At 42.8% G+C, this 21,669-nt stretch overlaps 1 protein-coding gene across 1 annotated transcript; it reads left to right on the plus strand.

Annotated features, from left to right (window-relative positions):
- The first annotated feature begins 624 nt into the window (after window positions 1–624).
- Window positions 625–21,447, plus strand: adss2 (adenylosuccinate synthase 2). Its single transcript, XM_054799534.1, has 13 exons — window positions 625–929; window positions 6,816–6,918; window positions 8,965–9,033; window positions 9,115–9,165; window positions 9,274–9,340; window positions 12,067–12,174; window positions 13,729–13,810; window positions 13,884–14,010; window positions 15,284–15,438; window positions 19,056–19,180; window positions 19,268–19,365; window positions 19,437–19,586; window positions 20,730–21,447. Exons 1-13 carry the CDS (start codon window positions 747–749, stop codon window positions 20,780–20,782), a joined length of 1,371 nt encoding a protein of 456 aa, XP_054655509.1. The 5' UTR covers window positions 625–746; the 3' UTR covers window positions 20,783–21,447.
- The last annotated feature ends 222 nt before the right edge of the window (window positions 21,448–21,669 follow it).

Genomic DNA, 21,669 nt, shown 5'->3' on the forward strand with positions numbered 1-21,669 from the left:
ATTCCACGTTGATATATCAGTTTTTTATTTGTATATATGACAATGACGTTCTAATCTATACTAAACACCTACTGTTACTATTATGAAGACAATTAACAGGAGAGACGGATTAAAACATTTGAAAATCGTCATCTCCTCGCAGAATTTACCACCAGGTGGTTGCCCCTTCAGTCACTACTGTTTCCAGGTGCTTTTCTTTATTTCCATTTCTACAAACAAACAAGCAAAAGTGCTGGCCCATATTTTAAAAACGACTTTAAAAAGTATAAATATACACACAAACTAAAACCACTACTCAATTACATTAACGTGAGTAATTATTACATTCCAGCTGTGAACTTATCGATTAGATGGACATACAAGGAGTCCATATATGAGCATATATTTCCAACAAAAGCAAAACAATTTAGTATCACACTTTTTAAACATTGCAAATATAACGTGACGTTTTGTCACAATCATCATCAACTTTATTTCATGGTCCATAGAACATTAAAAAGAAACACATCACCACAGTGAGCGCTTAATCTTTAAAAACACACATGATGCAAAAATCCCTGATGTGGTAGTACAATCACTACGATCGAAGAACTTACTTCCAGGTTCGGGACACCTGTGCGCATGCGCGAGGCGTGTTACTTCCTGGCGTCCAACGTTGCCTTGGAGTGGTGCTGGCGCGGCTCCTCTCATTCAGCTCTCCGCGGAGCAGCCCCGTGCAAGTCAAACCCCGGATCCCAGCAGCGGACATGTCGGACAGTGGGTGTCAGGAGCCCCCCAACGGTAGCGGGGGTAGCTCGGCGACACGGCCGAGCAGACCGCCGGTGGGCAACCGAGTGACGGTGGTGCTGGGCGCGCAGTGGGGCGACGAGGGGAAGGGCAAAGTGGTAGACCTGCTGGCTCAAGACGCCGACATGGTGTGCAGATGTCAGGTTGGTGAAGCCCTCTGTGCTGCGTTCTCTTGCCTGCTTCCTGGTTATCCTAGGTACCTTAGCGGGCGAACGTTAACCGCTCCCGCCTTTCTGGCTTGTTATTTTTCTGCAAGCTAACCCCTAAGCAGCTAGCTCATCACCATTATGAGGCAATAAGGTGTTAGTATGGTGCTTTTTTTTCTTCGCTAATGTCACCTTGAATTCTTGCTAGCTGTTTAGCTCATTATTCATACTCGGACGAATTGTGCCGTTAGTTCCTGAAGTCAACGTTTGGCTAACTGAAGCGACCAGGTGGTATACTTTTTCAGCGCGATTTTTCCTCAACTATTACTCTTATTTTGTGTATAATCTGAACTTTTTATTTCACCAAAATACAACTACAGGCATACAGAATGTACTGAATTAAAGTATGCTAGTCAAAGATCCTATATAAGACAGGAGCACTCTGCTACAGCAAAAAAAAACCTACTAGTTAAAAATCCTCTATATGTCAGTGTCAGGCTGTTGTGTTTGAGGACATACTGCAAAAAACACTGGTCAAAAATGCACGATGTTAGTGGTTCTCTTTACAGTCAAGCACCCCCTATGGAATATATTTTTTTTCATGGTACAGTAACCCCTAACCAGAGGAAAACATTGATTTGTTACTGTCCAAAACAGTGCTCATCTGTAGTGTTCGTTTTTGAAACATTTGGAAGTAAAAATACATATAAAATAGCTTCAATTAAATTACTTAAATAATCAACAATCAACTTAAAAGCGCCCACTTTTGGCGTTATAATCAAGATGTGTTCTTAAATGCAAATTCAAACACATTTATAAACTTTAATAGTTTTTTTTAACGTTTTGGCTGTCATATATATATTATAATAAACGTACCATTCAATTTCTGTTTTCTGCAGAGGATAAAATACTTATTTCTTCCACTGTAAATATGTAGTTTAAAAAACAAACAAACTCAAATACCCCCTCAAGTGGCCCCAAGTACCCCTTGGGTACTAGTACCCGCGGTTGAGAACCACTACTCTACTATACATGACAGGTGAGCTTTGCGCATTTTAAGGAACTACTGCAAAAAAAAGTTTACAGAAAAAATGTTTAGCAAATATTTTAAGGGCCGACTGCAAAAAAAAAAGCAAAAAAAAAGAGCGAAAACATCCTCTGTATGGTGTTTTTAGGAATAGAGTATGTGTTTTTAGGAATCTGCTGCAAAAACGCTTTGAACTGATATCATTCATGAGCTGTGTGGGTTTAACGGTAATTTAGCAGAGTGTTGGACTGATAAGGTGCCAAACTGACTAGATGATTGGAAGGCTGCCTAAAGGGACAGAATGACATCCATGCTCTTCATAATAACGTATTTGTTATAGTAGCAGTGGCATGTTAGCAGTGTTTCACGCACTGTCGTCACATGTATCTGAATATGACGATTGTATTAGATGCTGCACTTAATGCGGGTGCGAGTATACATACAGTACAGTATATTTAAGACTGTTTACATACTGGTCACATCACATGATGACAAAGTGCGGCACACATGAAAGTCAAAAGTAATGATGTCATAGATATGGCACGAGTTTATGGGAGTCTAACTACAGCACTCACCTGCATGTTTATATTTATAGCAGGCATTTGTGATATTTTAGGTGTATTATAAAACAACTTTGAAAGGTCATGTACTTCCAGCACCTTATCACATCAGACATTGTTGTTACTTTGGTCCCGTCAAACTATCATTCATGTAAAACCTGGTGTTCTTGTGTTGAATTTGCAAAGACTTGCAAGTGAGGACCGGGTATTTGAAGCTCTTTTTATAAAACAGCCTTTGCCAGCACTCTGGCGCGGTGTTTCTTTACTGACCTCGACAGTTTCCTAACTCTGCGGGTGTTAACAGACACACAGGTTGGGGGCGGGGGTGGTGAGGTTATACATTATCTGACAATAGTGAGTACACTCCTCGCATTTCAGCAAGAACGTCATGACATCTGCTCAATGAACAGTATTACAGAAAGTAAACTTGCATGTACTGTACTTTAAAGTAGTCAGTGTATAGCTGTGTAGATTTACTGTATTGTCTAAATGGCTGGCAGCACAAGTGAGTACACTTCACAGTGAACACATCCAAATTGTGTCCGGGGTGTGAATATTTAGCGTAAGCACGAGGGTTGTCCCGATCCGATATTGACATCGACTACCGGTTTTGCACCCAGATGCAACGTCTGTTTTGGACTTTAACGACAAATACATGCTGCCGACGTTATTCCTTCTCTTTGCTACTCTGCTAACATGTTAGCACACACCGTTGTTGTGATCACGTGGGCTCCATCTGGCCGCTGCTGCATAGGCGAGCTGGGACGGAGTCTTTAATCGACTGCTTGTATAGTCTAATAAAATAAAGTCTAATTTAAATGTTGGCAGTCACATAAAACACAAATGGCTTGCATCTCCTTTATTGTTCTCCAAGTAGCTTTATTAGTGGTGCAAGTTGGATACAACTGTGCTGTCATAACCCTGGAATCCTGAATTTATACTGTTTATACGGGACAGATTTCTGTAACAAAAATATTTAAATTATTTTGTTTTGTTAATTGTGTAATTTTGAACTAAAAAATGTGTTGTTGAACAATTGTTTTCCCATGTTTTTGTATTTCTCTAAAACAGGCATCAAATAAAATTCAGGTTTGTGTCAAATAGTACAAAAGTTTGCACTGGTGACATAGTACTATTACACTAAATAGGTCAGGTAACAAAAGGAGGCTCGATATTTTAGGCTCTCACTTTATGTGCTCTCAGCAACTTTACCATGAAATGAACAGTTTTGCAATGTCCTCGGTTCATGTTACGCTGGTTGTTGAAAAAAGTTAAATATGTTAAGAAATAAATAGGTCAGAAAAATTATTTGTCATAATAACAAAACAAAAATTGCAGCCACAGCAGCGGCACAACACAGCAGCAACAGTCCATTCTGCCATGCAGCCCACCACCAAAGCTTCAAAAAATCCTAGGGATTGATGTTTGTATCGGCGGATACTCAACGCTGCAGTATCGGTATCGTATCCGACGTGAAAAAGTTGTGTCAGGACACCATTGTTATCTAGCACTGCCTTAATCGCCTTGGGCACGGAATTGAGCAGGGCTGCACAGGTTGTTTGTGGAGTCCTCTTCCACTCCTCCATGATGACATCACTGGTGGAGCTGGTGCATGTCAGACACCTTGCACTCCTCCGCCTTCCTTCCTTCAAGTGTCCAATAGGATTCGAGTCTGGAGGAGACATACTTGGCCACTCCTTCACCTTCAGCTTCCTCAGAAAGGCACTGTGATTGCTGTACTCACTTTCAGTGTCATCAAACCTTTATCTGAAACACAAAACAAGTAGACTTCTGCCTGGAGAGTAAGTGTGGACCTTCAAGGCTCAGAAACGAGCTTGTCAAGTTAAACCAGCATCTTTTCCCATTTGTGAAAGCTGTGGCACACCCACTTTGTGTGAGCTTTCCCAGCAGAAGAGTTACTGTAGCAGCATTTAATGACTTGTGCTACACAAACACAGTGGAGCGCCTTGTTTTGTGCCGACAGACCTGCTCAACTTGTACTAACCAGCAATGTTCGGTGTGCCCTCAGATGATTGTTAAACGATATTTCACTACAACACAGAAGCTTGGATTGTTGCACTGGAAAGGAACATCCAACCTGTATTTGCTTGACAACAGGCAACGATGCTACAAGCCAGGACATAGTGCGTGAATGCTGACGGAATGTGAAAGGAAGAATGGATTATGGGTCATTCTTCTGAAGCGGTACCAAAAGTGTGACATAGCAAGCAAAATTGAAAGTTATTTTCTAACTAATTTGCAAATGTAAAATAAAGTATCAGTATTAGTATTAATATATATCAGCTATGTCAGGGTTGGCCACACTTTCAGCCTGCGAGCTACTTTTAAAATGACCAAGTCCTGAAGATCTACAGTATCTCTTACTGTAAACATCAAGAATATACAGTATATTTATTATATTTATAAATACTACCATTTATGGACACACTTTTTTGGTATGCAAGTTACAAGTCGTAACTAACTAATCACTGTAGTTTAATTGTGGCAGGCTGCCACAAATAATTTCATATATGGTAAACACTGGCAGCACTAGTGTGAATGTTTGTCTCTCATTCATTCAATAATCCATCCATTTTCTGTACCGCTTCTCCTCATTAGGGTCACGAGGGTATGCTGACTTCGGGCGACAGGCTGGATACACACCGGACTGATCGCAAACAACCATTCACACTCACATTCATACGTATGGACAATTTAGAGTTGCCAATTAACCTAACACGGGAGGAAACCGGAGTACCCGGGGAAAACCCACGCATGCATGGGGAGAACATGCAAACTCCACACAGAAATGCCCAACGGAGATTCAAACCCACGTCTCCCGATCTCCTGACTGTGACTGTGCGGCCAACATGCTACCAGCGTGCGGCCCCTCATTCAATAATGACTGACAAAATATATGTTGTGACACAATTAGAGTGGAAACTCGGTTAGCGTTCCCACCGTTTAGCGTGTTTTCCGGTTAATGTTGAAAATTGACACCACAGTTTCGCTTCGGTTTGCGTGCATGCTCCATTTAGCGTCCGATATGGTGTGCATCTTGTCATGTTGTTAATACATTGCGTGAGTCCAGATGTGATGAACGTGATATCCACTTGTGGCCTCCCCGTTGGACAAAAACGAGCTCCAAACTAACCGCATTGCTTGTTTGTTTTAAAAAATTATCTCACTGTGGTAAAACGTCACATTTGGAGTCCAAACACCAGAAGCTAGGTGGCTGACTCTAGCTGCCGCCAATGTAAAGTATAGCGAGAGACAGCTAGGCAAAGCGTGTAAACAAAGATGCAAGAATAGTCGAACGACAATAGGTTTGGCAAGGGAGTGATTAAACATGCTGGCATCTATTGGTGTGGCCTGTGTCAAGCTCAATATGAGACGCGTCATTTTGTTGGCAACCCTCCGTGACACAGCAGACATGTCTGCTGTGTCATGGCTGTCATGGCTGCAGTGATGACGACTGTGCATTGGTCCATTGTCTCAGCTCTCAATATACCGGTTCCACTACGTTCCTACACTCGCTATGGTCAAGAGCTTTGGGTAGTGAACCGGGAGAAACTCTTTGAGGAGAACCGCTGTTCCTCTGCACTGAGAAGAGCCAGATGAGGTGGCTCGGGCATCTGGTCAGGCTGCCTCCCGGATGCCTCCCTGGGGAAGTGTTCAGGGTACATCCGACCAATAGGAGGCTTCGGGGAAGACCCAGGACAAGTTGGAGAGACTATTTCTCTCAACTGTCCTGGGAATGCCTCGGAATCTGCCGGGAGGAGCTGGACAAAATAGCCAGAGGGAGGGAAGTCTGGGCTTCCCTGCTTATTAGGCTGTTGCCTCCCTCGACTCAACCTTGGATAAGTGGAAGAAGATGGATGGAGGGAAGGATGAAGTCCAAACCTCTTGCTATGTGTGTGGCAGTTGACAGTCAGTTTGTAATGATCATTATCGCCACCTACAGGACTGGAGTGGAGCTGTATTGTCAAATAGTGATGCTCTGGGCTGGGTCTGGTCTCTGTTCTGGGCTCCTATGGAAAGACATTCTGCGTTATGTTTTTTCACGCTGCCCCTCTTTTGAGCCTCAGCCTTGAGTAAATGATGTTAGATGGCGCTCGTGTGGATGTTGAACAGTGGCCGTGCAGTCCTTGTGGATGTCTGTTTTGTAAAAGCTGCTTGTTGCTACCTGCCCAACTATTCAAGCTGCATTCCAGCTCAGCCAAACAAAGTTCTAGAACTTGCGGGCCTCTGTTTAGGTTTGTGTGTGTCTTGTCTCATCTGGTCTGTCCTCTGCAGGGTGGCAACAACGCGGGACACACAGTGGTGGTGGACTCAGTGGAGTACAACTTTCACCTACTCCCAAGCGGCATCATCAACCCCAAGGTCACCGCCTTCATCGGTGCGTTACGCCCACACCCCGCTTGAGTGGGGATCCATCGTTTAACCCGTTGACTTGCAGCCAAACTGCAGGCTTCAGTGCATCCGCTCATCCGCAGCAACTTCATTAGCTAATGCTTTCCATTCTAGCACTTAACTCTAGCACTTTAACATACAAGTTGTACGATCTGTCGATAGTAAAGACATTTTCGTACGCTTTTCCCCCCCGTGCATGGAGTTATTTTTAGCAAAAAGCGAATATACTGAAGCGGACACACTCACATGCCGTTAGGCACACCTACACTGGCCGACACCCTGTGTATTTGTTTGTGTAAGCTAACGCTGACTTCTCAGCTGCACAAAAAAGGTGACAATTTGGCAAAACATGCACCCCTACTGTTTTGACGCTGCTATTATTTTTTTTGACAAGTAAGATATAATATGGTGGCCCTGTTAAATATTAAAGTGTCACAGAAAGCGCCTTTGGTCTTCTGGTTTTAGACGCCATTATTATCAGCACAAAATGCGTGGCGGTCGGCTAGCTCATAAACATTATGTGGTACTCCACTGTTTGAAAATTATGACAGTCCAAAGGTTTCTGTGGGTCATGTAAAGTCGTAACTCATCCATCTTATTCACAGAAGGCTGCACATTAGCAAGGAAAATGCTCGGTAAAGAGTCTGTGCGATGTTAGTTCGAGCTTAGCTTGTATTCCTCCGTGCCTTCCTCGCCTTTGTTCACATTCTCAACGCCGCTTGCTAGTACGTCTGCCCGGCTGGGTGGTGTGTCTGTGCGAGTGTAGACTCCAGTACTCTGAAGATCTCAGGGACAAGTCGATGGCGCCGCAAAATGCAGTATCCAAAATCTCTTGTTGAGTGTAAGATGTTGAACCAGATCCAATGTGAGCCGAATAACAACTAAAAAAGCGCAAATCTGGAAGAGACGCTGGGCTTCGCTGTGTTTACGTGCTGCCATCTTACGTAAGTATAGCTGACTTTGTAAAATAGGCAGTTTGTAACAAAAACAAACACATTCTATGTAAAAATGTATGCTCAGCAGCAGCCGTGGACACCCCCATGTAGTCAGAGTGGTACAATCTTGATCACATGACATTTTCATACTGTTCGATGGCAAGATCGATATTCGAATCAGGCACCTGCAGTTGCACCCAAAAGACACAGGAAGATGCTCACCTTTGCACAAAAAGTTGGAATTCTGGACATGCTGAAGGAAGGTAGAACTTACGCAGCTGTAGGACGCCATTACCGAATAAATGAATCTTCGGTTCGTACCATAAAGATAACATAAGGTTAAACATAAAGTTTTCGTTCTCTTTTGTGAGTTTGAAAGATATAAAAACAGATAAAAAGAGACAGCTCATTACTACATGTACGGGACTTACTTATTCTGCCTATAAAATAGCTGAAAAAAGTCTCCAAAAAGCGCCAACAATGCTCCATTTACATATAATGTGACGTGCATATTAAGCAAGCTACAGCGACATTGTCGTTATTATTATGAACAAGGTTGCACCGATCGAACTGTGTTACTGGCGCATTGACACTTAGCCATAACACAACGAGTAGGTACTAGCCGGGTAGCGACGAGCTTTACCACAGAGTTGCCTGTAGTACTTTCCGGTAATGAATGAAAGCTGTCTTTTTATCTGTTTTTATACCTTTAGATCGCACAGGAAAGAGAAAGACATATGTGTTCATGTCTCACATCAGGATTGTGGATAATGGGCAAAATTCCCAAAAGTGCAGTTTTCCTTTAAGTCCACTCTCGATGTCCTTCCCCTCCCAAGTCTTGGTCTGACGAGCACGTCTAAATTTTGAGCAAGATTGGTTGAAGAACATGTCCGCCATCGAGTAAAACAAGTAGTAATTGCAAGTAGTTGTTCGTGTGCCACTGAGCATTTGTCTACTGAGCTGGCCTGTGTGTGCACGTCTTACAAAACATTCTGACCACAACTCATAGGGGGCGTCCTCAATGTAATTTCCTTTTGTTCAAAAGATCACGAGCATCCTCACTCAGTGCGCGTCTGCTCTGGTTGTTTTCACGTCAGGTAACGGCGTCGTGATCCACCTCCCAGGCCTGTTTGAAGAGGCCAAAAAGAACGAGCGCAAAGGGAAAAGTGAGTTGATCGCTCGCCGTGTCCAAGATGAGCACGATGGCGCTTCAGTCTGTTGAGTGTCAAACTGTATTTGGGGCGCAGGTCTCAAAGACTGGGACAAAAGGTTGATCATCTCCGACAGAGCGCACATCGGTATGTAGCACCTGCACAGCACGTGTGTGTTTGTGTGTGAGGTCGTGAGTGCCCTGACCTTGTCCGTTGTGTGTGAGCGCGCGTGTTCCTTCTCTCCCTCCTCCGCAGTGTTTGACTTCCACCAAGCCGTGGATGGCGTTCAGGAACAGCTGAGGCAAGAGCAAGCAGGCAAGAAGTAAGGAACCGCTTAGTCCAACATGGCTGCAACACAAGCAAAACATGCATCTCAGCACATTTAGCCACAGGTCTTCAGGGAGCATAGGACATGGTGTGATGTGCAGCATGTTTGTGTTGCGGCAGTGTTGCGGAATAACGTTTTTTGCCATCGATTCAATGTAAACTGTCAGGTGCACGGAAGACATCCTCAGCTCTAGGTGGCAGTAATGTGGGATTTCACACAAGTTTATATTGAAGAACACCTGACTGCCGCTCCCGTGGGGAGTTTGTTTGTGGCATATACTGTTCCGGAAATGCATCAGAATTTTGCTCATATCAGTTGTTAATCATTTAGTAGCTCAGTGTAAAGTAGCAGTTGAAAGTTTGGAGACACTTTCTGATGCGATTGAATCAGAGAATATTTACACATGAATTGATTACCAAAATAGTTGTCGATTTAATTGGGTAATCCATTAACCACTGATTAATCAATTAATTGTTGCAGCTCTACTATTGAATGACGAGGTGTGTCCAAACCTCTGACTGTAATTGTAAAACGTAAATAATTAGAACTCGATTGCTCAGTTGCACAATGTCATTTTTATGGTACACGGATATCTCAAAAGCAGTAGGAGGGTGTCCAGTGGCATGCATTGTGGTCATCTGAAGTAATGCCTTTGTAGCTCTACAACCAGTTTGTTTTTCTTTATTATGCACATGGGTGCTTAACATTTTTCAAGATGCTTGGACTGTGCATTTTCAAGGTTTGAAAACTTTGAATTTTGCATGTAGTACTTGAATATGTCTTTGTGTGATTTCTCACCTTCTCTTGTTAGGAAAATGTGTTTGTTGGTATCATAACCTGAGGATGCTACGATCAGGGTTTTATGCTGCTGATTCTGATAAAAATGCTGACACCAATCACATAGATTAACTGTACATTTTTCACTGCATTTATGATGAGTGCTAATGGCCAGGCGCGCCATATAGTGGGGAAAAGTTAGGACAATTCCAAGGTCCCCTACGTGCCAGGGGGCCCCAAAAACAGGTGAAGTGATTTTTTTTTCATTGGGCCCAGAATTCCATGCTCCACTTCTGAAAGAGAACCATAAAATCAGACAAAAACATATTTTACTTACTTTTTCAAGAGAACGTATATCACTCATGAAATTTACAAAGGATGAGACGCCTCCTTGAGGGAGACTTTTGATGTGAGAGCACATTGTCTGATGGAGCTCTAGCAGGACTTCCAGGTAGCATGTGGGTTCCAAGTAGCCGGCGGAACCCGGTGTCTTCCACTGTTGAGAAAGCTAGTCATCTAGTCCTATTAATTCAGTAATTCAGTAATTTTGCTTAGCCTTCTGATTGTCATGCACGTGCACATGTGGGTGTCCAGCGTTTTGGCGGCATTAGCTGATAGAAAACTCGCCATACTGTCAAGAGTTTGTTCTTCAATTGCCTTATGAAATTAAAGCTTTTTAAAATGTGATATTTTTCATGGCGTGTGTTGCAGGATGCAAACTTTACAGCACTTTCACAATTGGCATATATGTTCCACGTGGCAGACATGTCTGTTTTGGTTTGGAGATGCAGTGTGAAGGAAAGTGGGAGGGGGACGCTATCCAGTACATTAGAGCAAGACACTACACTGCACACAGGGATCGCTACAGGCTGCAGTGGTTTGAGCCACAGGTGATCAGCTTCTGTGATCAGCGTTGAAAGGCATTTATCGGCAGATGCCGAACACGTGCTTTTCCACAGATCTCGTCCGATACTGATCGGTGGCCGATCGATCGGAGCATCACTAATCATAGCACGGCATTAAAACAAATGGAATGGTTGATGGTATTTGAAAGTGCTAGAATACCTTGAGAACCCTTCCCAAAGGTGCTTGGAAAGCAGTTTCTTTTGTGACTAACAATGCTGCAATATACTGTATCTGTAGCCAGTGTTGTCAAACTGTAACACTGAATGTTAGGAATGCCGAGCAGTCCCATTATTTGCATGAAGAAAGACTGGTAATCCCTATGGAAAGCTACATCATCTTCACCGGCTTAAGCCTGTGTGCCTGTGTGTGTGTGTGTGTGTGTGTGTGTGTGCGTGTGTCTTTTGTGTGTGAGAATACATTTATTGGCTTTAATTTAATGACCTTGTGGCTTTTAGCACCTCCAGGCATCCTTCAAGCAGCGCTCCAATATAGCAGCGAGAGATTCTCGTTGCCAAAACCTTGGAAGGAATACAAACGAGTTCTGTCGTTCAGATAAACGAGCATCAACAGTGAGACACATTTGAAAGCCACTCATTGAGGAGCTGTTGCAAGGTCATCCACAGAAATGCAAACTTTCCTGTTTAAGATAGAATCATTTGGAAAGTTGATTTCGCCCACACACAGGCTATAAAGTCTCATATCAAGTCGACAGACTGATGCGTCCCATCGTGTTTTAGATGGTTATGCTCCGTGCCAGGGTTAATGATGAAACTCAATAACCCGTAAGGATGGCTGGCGTGCAAGTTCAGCCAGAAGCCACCCGTGCTAATAGTGTCCATGTTGGTGGTTAGCTAGCTGAAGAGGGGAAAATGCTGACTCGTGTGTAGGTGATACTGACATGTGTAGGGCTATTTATACCGTCTGTGTCAATTCAAATAAACGTCTGCACTTGTTGATAAAAGCCTGTTTGTGATGTGTGGAAAGATGCTCGAATCCCATGTTAAGCCTCCATGTTTGTCTGTCTGTGATGCAATCAGCCTGGGGACGACAAAGAAGGGCATCGGTCCGGTCTATTCCACCAAGGCGGCACGCAGCGGCCTTAGGATATGTGACCTGTTGGCGGACTTCACACACTTCTCGGAGAGGTTTGTATCCTTTTTTTTTATTATTGTGCGTGGCGGCCTTAAGCCCTTAGAAGCCCCCATGAAGCTGTAATGTAACTGGAAGGCTGTGCGAGTGTGCACTCTGTGGCTCTACAGTTGCTCTTGCTGTGAGCTTGTTGTTCTTTTGGTTTCCACAGGCTGACCTCACACACTTGTGTGTAGCCCCTTTTTTAACCAAACAATGGTGGAAGAATAATGCCTTCTGGACATTTGGACTGTAACTTTGATGTTCTTTGCATTAAGTTTGGTCTCATTTGAGTTCATTTCACTGGATTGCATACACGATTTGTCTTAAACCTACCATGTTTTCTCATTTAGTAGTCAGAGACATGCATTTACTGAACAGCAGAGTACTAGGTATCTATTAGAAGGTGTTTATTTGGGAAGAGGCCTTTATTTCTGTGGCTGTAGGCAACCTCCAGAAGTAGATTTTCTATTAACTCCACAAACTGCATTTGAAGTATGACGAGTACGGGTGTCCCGATCCGACATTGATATCAGCAAAAAAATGAGTATTGGATTATATCGGCCTGCATCTAAAATCTCCAATATTGGCACTCCGATGGTACAAGCAGTCCATTCCAGACTCCGACCCAGCACATTTATCCATCAGCGTGTGCCAACATGATGTGTGATGTCGGCTGTGGTTATTTTTTGTTAAAGCCCGAAAAGACTTTGCAGCTGAGTGTAACGCTTGTCATGCACGTTTGCGGTTGTGGCACAGAACCGGGGGAATTGAATACGACCAAAACCCATCGCACATTTGAAGAAGGATTTTCACAACACCACGGCTTCCTGAAACATTCACTGCTGTTTGAAACATTTGCAAAGCGTGAGAAACTCCCACGGGACGAAAAGAAGCCATTGGGTATAACGGAAAAGATGACGAGCCCCTGAGTGAAGTTGGGTTTAAACGCTTAATTGAGCACCTTGACCTCACCCTGCTGGACATTGTATAGTATGTCTAGCCGCTGCTACATTGTGAGAAAACTATAGACCAGATCCCCAGTAGTAGTAGTAAGTAAATGGGTCCATTTTTCTCATACCTACGGCTGTTGATTATTGTTCTTTGTTTGAATAATATCACTTGAGCAAAGCTTTTTTTAACATTGCACACTACGAAATAAGTAATTAAAGCATGTATGATTCATGCTGATATCGGATTGATGTCGGAATTAGCTGATATTGAGGGCTGCAATATCCATATCGGATCGGAAGTGAAAAACTTCTTTGGACACCCCTAATCACGAGTGGTCAGCATCCAGCAGCTTTAGCTACCTCTGCATGTGCTTTAAAAAAACCCGTGTGAAAATGAACTCATCAGCTGTGTTAATGCTGGCTGAGTAGTTGGCTCCATACCGTTATTACAACATTGGTTCTGTTGCTGCTGTCTTGTGCAATATAGGTCCGCATGAAAGCAGTATAGAAAATGGATGGATGATAAATGCACACACGGTCAAAGAGAGCTATGTTTTCCTTTCCTCTTTCTCATGCACTCCAAACTTGTTATATGTAATGAGTTTTCAAATGTTTCAGGTATAAAGTCTTGGCCCAGCAGTACCAGGCCATGTACCCCAGTCTGCAGATAGACGTGGAGGGTGAGCTAGTCAAGTTAAAGGTAGGCAGGAAAATAAATCAATAAATTCCGAATGCTTGGTTATCGGCTGTTTACTCCGTCGTCATTGTTTCAGGCTTACGTGGAGCAGATCAAGCCCATGGTGAGGGACGGCGTGCACTACATGTACGAAGCTCTCCACGGTCCTCCCAAGAACATCCTGGTGGAGGGAGCCAACGCCGCCCTGCTGGACATTGACTTCGGTCAGTAGCTCACGTGCACGTGCGCCATGACCGCGTACGCCTAACCCCTATCTATGTACACTGTTCTCTAACCACATAGCACCGCTCGCCCGCGCTCGCATTGGCGACAGCTATGCGATGATCCCACGGTGAGTTGACTGCCACGCCTGTGCATCTGGGCTGTGTGCGCACGACTTGAACCACGCTGGCCTGTGCATGAGCACGAATCACACCCTAAATCAGGCACAATTTACATTTTTGGTTTGTTTAGAAGGGGCGGCGAAGAGTTGTTTTGATATCTACCTTTTGTTGTAGCTGATGACGTATGGGCCAATAATCAAGTTATAACATTCTTGTTGCAGATCAAGGAAAACGTTAGCCACCAAATCTAACAGATGGAGCTGCCTGCTGTCGTGCAAAAAAAGCTTACTGCACCAATGTTTGTTACTGCCACCTACAGTACAGGATTAGATATTATTTTTTTAATGAAACAAGTGAAGTTATGATCCTGAATTATGTTTAGGATGATTGCACCTGGGTCTCTGCGCTGTACTTATTGCTATTCAAGTTTAATAGGTCTTGGAATATGCTGAACTAGGTAGGTGTTGCAAAGCTGAGCCTAGTGCTTGTACTGTAAACACCACACAGGTTAAAAAAAACAAAAAAAAAAACACGGGTGGTTTCAGTGTGGCGTGTCCCGCTGATAGCAGTGTGACATTTGATAAGATAAGTGTGGCAAATGTCACACAGCAGCACCAACACCATCTCTTTTTTGGCTTCTTTTCGCCCTGGGCTCATTGACAGTCACCTGTCAACCTGCGTCCTTATGATTACACAACAATCTGTCTCAGCACTTGGATGCTCTGCATGTAGGTGCCAGCATTGCACAATGCAGTGGAAGCTTTACAGGTTGCTTTACAAGTTATTTTGGCTTTGAGGAGGCACTGCATAGTCCACATTCCCTCTTGTCAGAGGATCAGTTATCTACATGACAGACACAGGATGCTTTTGTTTGAAGAATGTTAGGCATAATCAGTGAACCTGCAGTGATTTTCTTTTAAGTCCGCAGTACACTTCTTCTCAGGCCGCGCTATGTGAATGGTGTCCGGTCTCAGTCACACGACACGAGCCAGCTGGCCAACTATATCAGGACACGCTAAAATAAACATATGTGCAATGCCAACATGGGGACTACACAGATACTTTACACTTAACTAAGAGAATCATATCAATAATAACCAGGGTATTATGATCACTAATATCATTCATGACCTTTTTCTTTCTTTCTTTCTAGGGACGTATCCATTTGTGACGTCGTCCAACTGCACAGTGGGTGGCGTGTGCACGGGCCTGGGCATGCCACCTCAGAACGTGGGCGAGGTTTACGGCGTGGTCAAGGCCTACACCACCCGAGTGGGCATCGGCGCCTTCCCCTCCGAGCAGAACAACGTAGGTTCACAACTGTCACACTTTATACGGATTGCAGATATCTGTGAGGTTATTACATGTATGGTAATGATCTTCGGGACTTTGCCGGTCAATGGCGAGAATATTAGAAAAAAAATCTATTATCACATCAATGCCCTCCCCTCTCGGAGAGTGACCAACAGGTACACTAGGTCCCCAACTAACAAACACAATTGGTTCCAGACGACCGTTCGCAAGTTGATTTGTTCTTAAGTCCAACAAAAGGTAATTTACCAATTATACTGTATAGGTACTACATGTACATGTATACATATATGCGTATGTATGTAAATATGAGTTTGGATGTAGTAGTAATATTAAACGAGGATAATTAATGAAAAAAAACAATAATAAAAATGATATAATAATACGTAATGATAAATGTGATTTACCTTTGAAGAGGAGTGGACGACCATACGTCGTTGTGGTGGAGGAGGAGTTATTGGAAAAAAGGACAAATCGTCGTCGTCGTTAGACTCTTCTAAAAGAGGTAGTGTTCTGTGGGTGGTGTAGAATTAAGCAGGCCTATTAACTCTTCATAAACTTTAATCACACGCTCTGCCCGGGTTGCATCATACAGCTACAATTTAGCTTTGCATTTCTCCTTTACACTCCCTCCCCACCTTCTTCCTCTACCTGTTGGTCCCATTAGCAGTGTCACAGTGCCCTCTACTGGTCAAGCATGTAGCAGTATAAATACTGAGTTACTACATGGCAAAATACATGAAAATATAGACCAGTCAGCTTGCGTTCGTATCTCCGAATGTTCGCAAGTCGGATGTTCGTAAGTTGGGGACCTAGTGTACTCATTTTGACCACTGAACATGCCTGTATGCTTCGCCGCTCTCCGGGCACGCAAGCCCCAGCCACGAGCCCAGTCTCCAGAACCTGGCCGGAGGTACCAGCACACGCACACCGGCTTGCCTCGCCCCGCAAGCAACAAGTGTTGAGCGACAAGCGTGCAGAAGTTGAGGGAGTGAGAGACCGCAGCGATGTGCCTGCGCACACAACAGTCGTTACTGCACATTAATATGGCTCCAAAGGTTGCACACATTCACAGCCGAGACCAGGGATCTTGGGCTTAAAAAGGTTGGTGACCACTGCTCTAGTGGGCCATCAAAAAAATCCTGCAGCAATAAAGCATCAGTTAGTCAAGTTCATGTCCTTAACTTATCCTCTAGCTATGGTCTAGCCTGGGTGGCCACATTATTATTTACAATCGTCCCTCGTTTATCGTGGTTAATTGGTTCCAGACCCGACCACGATAAGTGAATTCACGCAAAATAGGATTCAATAGTAATAAATCGTTTTATTTTTATAGTTAGATCTTAGAAAATCTGTTTATGACTTTCTAAACACTGTTTTTACCATTAGGAGAGCCATGAAATTAGACCCCCGTAGTCACCTTTATACTCCTATTACCCAATATACAGTAGTAGACATAATAATGGATGATAAGCCATCTTTGACATACAGTAAATAAGTCATAACATAGACTCACACGTTAGCATTGACAGTGTACTTCCAGCGGTGGCTATTGTCTCATCAATGTAACATTACTGACACGTAGTGACCAGTGTAGAATACTACTGTACTGCCTGCCGCTGTTTGTGGTTAAGAAGAGACTGATGATGCACTACAATCGCTTCATTAACAAGCAGAGAATACATGCAGTGAACATGCACACAGGAGCTGCTGTCGGCCACAACTCTGTATAAAAACAGTCAACTCTAGCTAGCTGGCCTCACACACGTCACTTCCCGGGCCCCGTTCCATAAAGGTGCACACAGCAAGTCACAGATACTGTACACTTCATATCACGTCTTCTGGATGCCATGTATTTTTTAAATTTTTGTTCATTTCGCCATTTTTATAATTGAAAATGCTTAATTTAGGCCAAGAATATGTCCAGTTTGCTTAGCTATGCATTTTTTTTTTACTTATAGTAGGCCGTATTCAATCACAAAACAGCGATCATTTATTAATTTTTGAAAAACCGCAAAGGAGAGGCGGTGGATGTTCGAACCGCTGTGGAGCGAGAGATGACCGTATAGCACAAATTTGCACAACCATAGTTACGTAGAGTACCATTTTCAGAAGAAAAGTTCAAATAATTTAACTGTACACGACGAGAAACTTCACCAGGTTGACTGTTACTTCCAATTTGTACAAAATAACACCAAAAGTGATCATTTTAACTACAGCAAAGCATGCTGGCATTCTACAGCTGCAAACTCTTCTGGGTTACACATCTCACAGATTGTGATGTTTTTGTGTGGATATAAAATACCAATAGCTTTTGCCTGGATGCTGAGAGGATGATGAGGAGGTGGTCGATCAACAATTGTTTTATTGGAACGAACAACCACGCAAAAACAACCATAGTCACATACATGCCCAGTCAAAAGTTTGGAGACATTTTTACATGCTATTACATGACAAAGTGACAACCGCAAGTCTGGAGCAGAAGTTATGGATAAGTATGTCAAGAGGGGACCATACAAAGGGAGTTGCAAGGTAATAACATTACGTTGTGACTGTTATCGTTCATTTATCACATAGTGAAAAATTAATTTGCAGATTATTAGGCTGTATTTTTATTTGCACTTAACTTCAGCAGTATTGACACAGTTTATTTATTTAAGATAATTGCCCTGCAATTGGCTGGCGACCATTCCAGGGTGTATCCCGCCTATCGCCCGAAGTCAGTGGTGATAGGCTCCAGCATTCCCCCACAACACTGATGAGGAAAAGCGGCATAGAAAATGGATGGATGGATGGATGGATGGATGGACATTAATTAATTTATTACCATTATTTTGAATGTAACTGTATTTATAACATCTAGTGGATCAGGGTTTTTTTTGGTACCCTCCTTTTTGTTGCAGTATTTTTTGTGTGTGTCTGTATTCAACCTTATTCTTTTAGAAGCTTGATGAGTTCCATGAATTGATAGGCTGTTTGGCATGTTGTATGTATATGCTGGTTTATGTCCCAGTGATAAATATCTTTGTGATGAGCGCATGTTTTTTTATGTCGTTTGACAAGGTGTTGTAATTTAATGCAATTCAAAGCAAGAATAAGATTACCAATTCAGAGTTAATATTTCAATGGGCCTCGAGCCCCTCTGTACTGGAAAGGTTGGGCCCCCAGGTGAAAAAGGTTAAGAACCCTTGATTTAAAGCTTAATAGCGTGCACGGGTGTACCTAATGAAGTTTTCTTGTCAAACGGCACCATCTAGAGGAAGCCAGGTGACACTACAACACTTGGCCTCTCGTTGAAACATTTACAGTCGTCCCTCCGCGATTGAAATATTTACTATATCTATTACCGATGACAATAACATCGTTTTTGTTTACTAAATTTGATCCTAACTTATTCATTATATTTTGTTACATTTAGGCTTGTCCGCTGATTTTGCTGGGAGAAATCACATGGATGTAGTGTCTTATAGTGAGGTATAAAGCAGCTAATTACGATTAAGTTCAAGTTATAAATATGGTTTATTACCAACAAGGGCTACAATCTGGCCATCTGTTGTTTGTTCAGTGTTGGAGCAGCTTTTCGCTCAATGTTTCAACTATCTCGTTGCCTCCAGGAGCTCGGCGAGTTGCTTCAGAGCCGCGGTAAGGAGGTGGGCGTGACCACGGGCCGTAAGAGGCGCTGTGGTTGGCTGGACCTGGTGCTCATCAAATACGCGCACATGATCAACGGCTTCACAGCGTGAGTCTTTTTTTTTAAAATTTAATTTAAAACCTTTCCTGTTGAATCTATGCGCTAATTAATAAATGTGGCCTACCTCCACCTTAGTTTAGCACTGACCAAACTGGACATACTTGACGTCTTGCCAGAGATCAAAGTGGGCGTGGCTTACAAAGTCAACGGCCAAACTATACCGCACTTCCCAGGTGATAGACAAAAGAAGTGGCCTTTGTTTTTTTTTAAGTTGTAATCCCATATCATGTGACTCTGTGCCCAGCCAATCAGGAGGTGCTGCTGCAGGTGGAGGTGGAATACGAGACGCTGCCCGGCTGGAAAAGTGACACGGCGGCTGCCAGGAGCTTCCACGAACTCCCCGAGAACGCCCAGAAATATGTCCGCTTCATTGAGGAGCACGTGAGAGTGCCCGGTACGAACGTAGCACGAACATCCACCATAAACATAACCGCAAACAGCATTTAAAAAAAACAAATAAAAATAACTACACTAGATGGGATTTTTGGGAAATTAGACCAATAATGGCTGCTCATTCTTTCATTTTGACAGATTTATATATATATATATATGTGTGTGTGTGTGTGTGTGTGTGTGTATATATGTGTATATATATATATATATGTATGTACATGTATATATATGTATGTATATGTGTATATATATATATGTATATGTGTATATATGTATGTATATATATATGTATATGTATGTCTATATGTATATATATATGTGTGTGTGTGTGTGTGTGTGTGTATATATATATATGTGTGTGTGTGTGTGTGTATATATATATATATATATATATATTTTGGGTTTTTTTTTTAAAGGAAGGATGCCTGTTAAGATACCTTGTCAAAGTGTACCACCATTCATTACAAGTTTATTTATGATGTCATCTACGTGTGGCGTTTCACTTATTTTTTCCATGAAACTGACCTTGATATCTCAAGGTACCTAAAACTGGTATCTTCTTTAATTTCAACTAATTAAGTTTTTTTGTGCCAAAGGAAGGATCTTTGGTGGGATACATTGTGGTTAGGTTGTTAAAGATGTAATTTAAATGTGGATCGTCATCATCTATGGTCCAAAATGTTATCGCTATCTTTAGGTTGGACGTACTGACATTTTTGATAAAAGAGGGATGTCTGGTCGACTATATTGTGGTTATCTTCAATCATGCATTTGTAGTTTGTTAATGATATTATCAGTCTGTGGAATTTCACTCATTTGTCCAAGAATCTGACCTTGATATCTCAGTGTGGCCCATTTCTTTGTGCATCAAAGGAATGATATGTGGTAGAGTACATTATGATTGACTACAACCATGCATTTATGTGTAATGTATGCAGGATTAGCGGTGTAATTTATAGGAACATGAATTTGAGAACCTGGCATGAGTAAACGATATTATCTCCTTTGACAGTTTATCTCCTTCTCCAGTTTCTGACCCGTTTATGTCTGGTGGGATGCACTGTAGTCATCTACAGCCATGTCTTTGTAAAAGCTGTCCTTTCAAGTGTAAAATAATGTCTTGTGGGTTTTTTTTGTCTTTTAGTCAAATGGATTGGCGTGGGCAAGTCCCGGGAGTCAATGGTCCAGCTCTTCTAGACCAGAAGCGATCTGTTGACCTCCTTCCCATCTCATATGCACACACTCACACTCACACACACACACACACACACACACACACACACACACACAGACACACACACAGACACAGCCTGACTACCTGACCGGACTCTCTGATTTTTCTACCTGTCTGCTCTCTGATTGCTGTCCTACCACATATCGCCCCAAGGCAGCCTATCTGCTTCGCACCAGGATTTTTCATCACCGTTAGTCGTTTATACCAGACCCTCGATAAACCCACACCTGCTGTTCTGTATTGTTTTCTATTCTGACAGTCCAGGTTGACAGCACTTGCTGACATAAAGGGATCTTTTAAATATTTAACTTTTTAATGTCACTCAACCAAAAAAGAAAACGTTTTTAAGTTCTTAGCTGCTGATAACTTCCATAGAATGCTGCTGTTGTTTTCACATACTTTCCTTCTTTTAGGTTTTATTTTGAAAGGGGAGGTTTCCCCCTTTTTTAACCACTACAGAGAATCCACTGTCACTCTTTAAGTCACCCTCTGCTTTGTTTCTTATTGGTGTTACTGTTGCAGTTTTTCTAATGTCACTGAAATCACGCCTATGGATGCAGAGGAGTTATCCTCAAGGAGTCAAAGGCCCATCCTGGCAGTGAGACATTAAATCATTGCTGTGCTTGTAGTTTGTAGTCTGAATTCATCCATCCATTTTCTTATCCTCACTAGGGTTGTGGGGAGCTGGAGCCTATCCCAGCTGACTTCGGGCAAGAGGCGGGGTACACCCCGGAGTGGTCGCCAGTCAATCACAGGGCACATGTAGACAAACAATCATTCACAACATTCATACCTATGGACAATTTAGAGTCGCCAGTTAACCTGACATGCATGTTATTGGAATGTGGGT

The sequence above is a fragment of the Dunckerocampus dactyliophorus genome, chromosome 14 (assembly GCF_027744805.1).
Source record: "Dunckerocampus dactyliophorus isolate RoL2022-P2 chromosome 14, RoL_Ddac_1.1, whole genome shotgun sequence".
NCBI classification, from domain to species: Eukaryota; Metazoa; Chordata; class Actinopteri; order Syngnathiformes; family Syngnathidae; genus Dunckerocampus; species Dunckerocampus dactyliophorus.

Bases quoted from the DNA above. Each gene is read 5' to 3' on its own strand.
- adss2 (XM_054799534.1), top strand. From the start codon at position 747: ATGTCGGACAGTGGGTGTCAGGAGCCCCCCAACGGTAGCGGGGGTAGC. The intron at 9,034-9,114 runs GTGAGTTGATCG...TTTGGGGCGCAG, and splicing joins GAACGAGCGCAAAGGGAAAA to GTCTCAAAGACTGGGACAAA. The intron at 13,811-13,883 runs GTAGGCAGGAAA...TCATTGTTTCAG, and splicing joins GTGAGCTAGTCAAGTTAAAG to GCTTACGTGGAGCAGATCAA.